We start from the raw sequence: 7,016 nt of genomic DNA on the forward strand, positions 1-7,016 counted from the left end.
GCAGGGCTGGACTGGGACAAAAAAATTGGGCATTTTCACTACAGACCGGCCCACCAGGTATTAAAGCCATAAAGCCTTTGATTGAAAACAAATGCTGTTGTGACAGTGATGTACACTGTCTTGTTGGTATATGTATGATTTCTATACGTTTTACGTCAGATAAAACCTTCAGATAATTATTTAATAAAAGCTAGATATTTTAAATGAGAATAAGAAAGAAAAGTATTTCTTTGTGCCCCCCTCTCCCTGTTGATGCCCTACCTGGCCCCCTGGCAACACTTTGCTAGACCCGCCCCTGCACAGTTACCAGCTGTCAGCTACTTAGAAAAGGATCCTGGTGTTATTTGTCTCTCAGAAACAGTTCATAACTTCCCTTCAACTCATTCATGACAAAAGTTCATCAGCAAACAGTTTGCAGGCCTCTAATTATCAGGCTGTACTCAAGCACTTGAATTCAACCTAAAAGCTGTGCTGTCATACAGAACCAAGTACCCTCCGCGGAAACTATAGCTAATGTCACAACTGGATCTGATGAGACAGCTATGATTTCTGGACTCGAAGTAAATAATCCTGAATCAATTTATACAACATCAGTTTGTTTGTTTTGCTTTCATAACAAATAGTTTGAGCCATAAAAAAAAGAAAAAAAGAAAAAAGAAAGTATCATCAAGAGAAAGACAATAAGCTGCCTAGTTTGTTCGAAATACTCCGCAGTATAATATTATATCACAGTTTTTATCTCTAGTTTTTCGTGTCCGGTTATTTACAAATGAATACTGTGTAATGCTTGTGTAAGTGAAAACCTGTCCGGCTACCTTGATCAGATTTTTACTGCACTACAAACTTCTAGTATGATTAAAAAGAACAAAGAAAGCACAATGAATATAAACAGAATATAATGCTTTTCACTTAAAAGTAAATACTGCCCAGAGAGTGAACTACTGTGGTGGAGTGCTTCTGGTTTACGATATAATTTACACGTGAGCCTTGAATTCCAGTTTATGAAATGGCTCTTGCTGATCATGCAAATACCTCTGCCCTGTCCTCACTTTCTTATATCTTTGTTCCATGAAGTTGGGACATATTAATGATATTTTTTCCTGTAAAATTCAGTAACTCTTCCTTTAGCTAACAGTTCCAATGTGTGTCAAAGTGTACAGGTCCTTCTCAAAAAAAATTGCATATTGTGATAAAGTTCATTATTTTCTGTAATGTACTGATAAACATTAGACTTTCATATATTTTAGATTCATTACACACAACCGAAGTAGTTCAAGCCTTTCATTGTTTTAATATTGATGAAACCCAAAATTCCTATCTCAAAAATTTAGCATATCATGAAAGGTTCTCTAAACGAGCTATTAACCTAATCATCTGAATCAACGAATTAACTCTAAACACCTGCAATCATAGAATGATTACAATATTGAAAAGAACAAATGCCTGAATCCTAAATTGTGGATATCCTATTGTTGTGATCTAAAGTGTAACACTAAATGTGATTAAAACACTAAAAATCTGGACTCCTGGGCTCATGACTGGAAGGATGACCAGCCCGAGGAAAACACAAAATACACATGACCCCGTGACAAAGACAATTCATTCTTGAATGAAGACATTGATCTGACTTTTTAAAATTCTGCCAATTGTGTTTATTATTAATTTGGGAAATAGAAAGTGTGTGTGTGTGTGTGTGGGGGGGGGGGGGGGGGGGGGGGGGGGAGATGGGACAGGTGTTAGGAGTTAAAGGGAGATTGGTGAGGGAGAGGTGTCAGGAGAGAAAGGGAGAGAAAGGGAGAGGAGAGGTGAAAATTAAGATGGAACAGAGGTGGAGGAAGACGAGGTGACATCAGCAGTAGAAAAAGTAGAAAAAGAAGAAAAAGCAGGAGTGTTCCTCCTCCAGAAGAAGCGGAAGCGTTTTTTCTTCTTTTCCACAAGCTTTTCCACGAGCACTTTTTTCTCTAGGATGAGGGTTCTCAGCTGATCGATTGTCTCTGCATTCTCCTGCTCAAGTTTCTTGCATGTTTTCTCCACTTCTTCTAATTTGGCTTGTTTGTCTTCAAGCCTTTCTTCAAGCCTAACCCTCTCAAAGTCCTGAAGAATTTCTTTGTCTTCTTTCTGCTTTATCTCCTGTTGTTCTTGGTCTTGAAGCAGCTCTTGATATTTGTGCAGTGTTTCATCAAGCTTTGCCTGCAAGCCTTTGTTGTGTTTCTCGATGTTCTGAAGCTTGCAGTCCAGATGTTTCTGTTTCATGTCTTGCTGTTCTTTCTCTTGAAGGAAATCTTTATTTCTCTGCAGAGCTTTATCAAGCTTTATTTTCTGCGCTGTGTATTTTTCCTGCACGTCTTCAAGCTTGCAGTCCATCTGTTTTTGTTTAATTTCTTGTTGCTTTTGTTCTTGAAGCAACTCCTTATTTTTGTTCAGTGTTTTATCAAGCTTTACCTGAAGCGCTTTGTATTTTTCCTCCGTGCCTTGGAGTTTGCACTGCTTCATGTCCTGTTGATCTTTTTCTTGGAGGAGCTCTTTAATTTTTTGCAGAGCTTCATTAAGCTTTATTTGCAAGCCTTTGTTGTGTTTCTCCATGTCCTGAAGCTTGAAATCCATTTCCTTCTGTTTTATTTCCTGTAGCCTTTTTTCTTGAAGAAAGTCTTCCTTTGTGTGCGGTCTTTCATCAAGCTTTACCTGCAGCGCTCTGTTTTTCTCCTCCATTTCTTGGAGTTGGCACTGCATGTCTCTCTGGTTAATGTCCAGATTTTCCTTCTCTTCAAGGATTTCTTTATTCTTTTGCAGAGCTTCATCAAGCATTACTTTCAAGCCTTCATTGTGTTTCTTGATGTTCTGAAGCTTGCAATCCAGATGTTTCTGTTTCATGTCTTGCTGTTCTTTCTCTTGAAGGAAATCTTTATTTCTCTGCAGTGCTTTATCAAGCTTTATTTTCTGCGCTGTGTATTTTTCCTGCACGTCTTCAAGCTTGCAGTCTGTTTGTTTCTGTTTAATTTCTTGTTGTTTTTGTTCTTGAAGCAACTCCTTATTTTTGTTCAGTGTTTTATCAAGCTTTACCTGAAGCGCTTTGTATTTTTCCTCCGTGCCTTGGAGTTTGTTCTGCTTCATGTCCTGTTGATCTTTTTCATGGAGGAGCTCTTTATTTTTTTGGAGAGCTTCATTAAGCTTGATTTGCAAGCCTTTGTTGTGTTTCTCCATGTCCTGAAGCTTGAAATCCATTTCCTTGTGTTTTATCTCCTGTAGCCTTTTTTCTTGAAGAAAGTCTTCCTTTGTGTGCGGTCTTTCATCAAGCTTTACCTGCAGCGCTCTGTTTTTCTCCTCCATTTCTTGGAGTTGGCACTGCAAGTCTCTCTGGTTTATTTTCAGGTGTTCGTTCTCTTCAAGGATTTCTTTATTTTTTTTTCTCTGAGACATGTTTGAATCTGTAAACTGTCACTCTCAAAAGGATCCAAATGTTTTAAAAGATTTCTCTGGCGAATGTTTGAACGCTACGAACATAAATGCTGCAAATAACGGACTAAAAGTGGTTGTGTCTCACCCCTGTTTAAGGATTCTTAAGGATCAAAGGATCAAAGGACAAAGTGGTCATAAGATTCTAAACGTGTCATAGTTGCCATGGCGGCAGTTTAGTTTCCTTTTTGCATTTGAAAATAAACATTGGGCTGATTTTAACACCATTACAAGAAGTGTTGTTAATCATTCTTTTTAAATCATAATCAGGTTACCACAAATTGTTTTTTAATTTAGTAGAACTCAAAATGTTTGTCAGTGGGTAAACAATTCATAATGCACCTTCAGGAACATCAAGTTATTCTTAGTACTGCATACTTGCAATGAATAAGTTGTCCTAACAGTCATCTTAAGTAAACTTTACTCAATTTTTTGGAGGTAACGAGTTTGCATAGTTTTTTGAGTTCTGGGAACTAATTAGATTTTACAGTGCAGTAGTTTGAACATTTATAATAACATTTCTGCACACTGGAACAAACCTGTCTCCTTTGCTAGAACTGTTGCTAACACTTATGAGATGAAAATGAATCTTCCATCGTGAAGATAGAGAGTGACAAATGTTACTTTTCTTTTTTTCTTTATATCTAAACTTTAAAAACAAAAAACTGTTGAAATTACCTGGACTGCCTCAGCCCAGGTGATGTAACATTAGCAGACAGACGGTTTGATGTTGCAGAATCTTTGGAGCTGTACCATGCTGAACTGAAGAGCCAAAAGGAAGAACTAACTGGTGTTATGTGTCAAATTAACTGACATGTTAGCTGGTGGATATATATATATATATATATATATATATATATATATATATATATATATATATATATATATATAATCTCTTTTTTATAATAAATAATCAAAAACTTTATTTAAACTAAGATTTTAAAAATATGTGCAGTGATTGATGTGCTTTCAGGCACATGCTTCAATCCACACACAAATACAAAACGATCTGACCACACGTACAACTGTTTCACAAACTCTATAAAGCATTCACACTCCAACGGATGCATCAGAAAGCAACTTGGGATTACAATCTTGTCCAAGGATAATTCACCTGCAGATTGGAGCAGCCAGGGATCAAACCAGAAAACCTTCTGATCAAAAGCTGACTTGTGCTAAATCCTGAACGGCAGCCACCCCATTTTAGCCAGCCAAGATTAAATGGTGAATTCTTTAATTACAGAGTTAGGTATTGTTACATGGAACTCAAAAGAAATGTTTAACCCATCCAGTGGCGTGTCTAGAAAAATTTTGTTGGGGGGGGGCCAGGTAGGGGCATAGATTTGGAGAAGGGTGGCAGATGTAATTGGCAGATAATGTTAAAAACAATTCTACCAACCGTTAACCATAATTCAATAACCCTATAAACCTAATAACCGAATGCGCTTTTAACTCTTATTAGAATGAGATTTTAACCACTACGGTGCAAAGTTGTTAGATACTGTGTTGATAAAGTACAAGAGATACAATCAGTCAGCGTTTATTCAGCAGTCAAGGACATCAATATTTGCATAGTATTTTTACTGACGTGTAGTGCACATATGTTTCGGGTAAAAACGTTTTCGAATATTAAAATACGAACATGTACAGTAAGATAACAGGAATTTGCATTACTTGAAAATTAAACAAACACACTTTTTAAAAAAAATAAATAAATGAAACATTCTGTAAGGTAAAAACAATGTGTAATGTAAATGAGTTATACTCCAAAGAGGTGTAAATCATGACATGCTTGCTCGGCGTAACCACTGTTTCACAGTATTTATGTTAATAAAGTTCGCATGACCTGCTGTCATCTATTACACAATCTGAAGATCCCACTTCCTCTTCCTCACATTTAATCTGATGACTGCTGGTGTCTCGTTTTTGTTGCAGTGATGATCGATTGATTAGTAAGAATGTGCAACTTTATGATTGGATCCCCAAAAAACTAGTCATCACATACAGTACTGTGTAAAAGTCTTGAGCCACCCATTATTCTTTATGTCTTGGCAGGTGGATGATTTATTGAAACATACATGGATATACATATACAGCATATACAGTAAAAACAGAGCTTGTACTATTCTAACGAGCTTCAGAGTGAATATTAAGTACGAGTGCCTTTATTCTTCAGCTCTATGTCAACTCTGTGAGGATCTTCAGGATCAGTTCTCCAGGGTTCATGAAGGATGTTCAAAGCTCTTCTTTGGATGTTTCTGCCTTTTGTTCTGTTCTCTCTCAGGATGATCTCACAGAGATCTGGCTCTGGGGAGGCCCATCCATGACTGATAGTGTTCCCCTATATGTTCTTCTATCCAGGTATGATTTAATTATTAGCAGATGCGTTCCAGATGGTGGATCAAACTGCTTGTATTTTTCTTCCTTCATAATTCATCTGTTTATCAAAGATCTCCAACATCACAGACTGACCTTTTTACTGACGTGTAGTGCACATATGTTTTGGGCAAAAACATTTTCGAATATTAAAATACGAACATTTTTAACATACAATTGCCAAATTAGCCAATGCAAAACCAATGCCTATTAAAAAAAGAAGATAATCTTCTCACAAACTGGTGTTTGATTTTGAAACAGAAAAAAAGTGGGGAAACAAATGAAAAGACTAACATTTGAATGAAAACCTGAAAGCAAGTAAATACTTTATATGCTGCCTTATGGTAAACTTTGGTAATATTGATGTATGAAGAACAACACTGGCTGATGATGAAATACAGTCAGCTGGCATGGTGACACTGCCAGTATTAACCTGCAGGGCTGGACTGGGACAAAAAATTGGGCATTTTCACTACAGACCGGCCCACCAGGTATTAAAGCCATAAAGCCTTTGATTGAAAACAAATGCTGTTGTGACAGTGATGTACACTGTCTTGTTGGTATATGTATGATTTCTATACATTTTACGTCAGATAAAACCTTCAGATAATTATTTAATAAAAGCTAGATATTTTAAATGAGAATAAGAAAGAAAAGTATTTCTTTGTGCCCCCCTCTCCCTGTTGATGCCCTACCTGGCCCCCTGGCAACACTTTGCTAGACCCGCCCCTGCACAGTTACCAGCTGTCAGCTACTTAGAAAAGGATCCTGGTGTTATTTGTCTCTCAGAAACAGTTCATAACTTCCCTTCAACTCATTCATGTCACCTAAAAGGTAAACCTGTTTCTCCGTCACCTGTTCAGCTCTGATGATTCAGTAAGGACATCTCCTGGTTTCATCCTCATGTTTCCCTCTCACCACATATCCAAACCGATATCATGACCAGCAGCTTTTACAGCTGTGGCTCCAGCAAACATCAGCTGATACTAGAAATTAATATTAAATAAATTCTAACAACAGCTGATCAAGCTTAAACGTGCTACTGTTGTTTAGCGCGACATTCGCTAGTTTCCTGTTTCTGGCGCAAAGTGGGCGATAAATAAACAAGAGAGAAAAGCCGATCAGCTGATCATTGATCAGTTTCATGATTGAAGTAGCAACAGGGGAGGGAGGGGGAGAATGAGAGA

The 7,016-nt window shown here is 37.3% G+C and overlaps 1 protein-coding gene across 1 annotated transcript; it reads right to left on the bottom strand.

The window, feature by feature from the left end:
- Positions 1–1,714: 1,714 nt before the first annotated feature.
- Positions 1,715–3,504, bottom strand: LOC148102949 (uncharacterized). The gene has a single exon (XM_087840282.1). The coding sequence runs from the start codon at positions 3,415–3,417 to the stop codon at positions 1,813–1,815; it is 1,605 nt and encodes a 534-aa protein (XP_087696408.1). The 5' UTR covers positions 3,418–3,504; the 3' UTR covers positions 1,715–1,812.
- Between the last annotated feature and the right edge of the window lie 3,512 nt (positions 3,505–7,016).

This window comes from Neolamprologus brichardi, chromosome 4, assembly GCF_056152115.1.
Source record: "Neolamprologus brichardi isolate AB-2024 chromosome 4, ASM5615211v1, whole genome shotgun sequence".
Lineage (NCBI taxonomy): Eukaryota > Metazoa > Chordata > Actinopteri > Cichliformes > Cichlidae > Neolamprologus > Neolamprologus brichardi.

Coding starts and splice junctions, on each gene's coding strand:
- LOC148102949 (XM_087840282.1), bottom strand. CDS start 3,417: ATGTCTCAGAGAAAAAAAAATAAAGAAATCCTTGAAGAGAACGAACAC.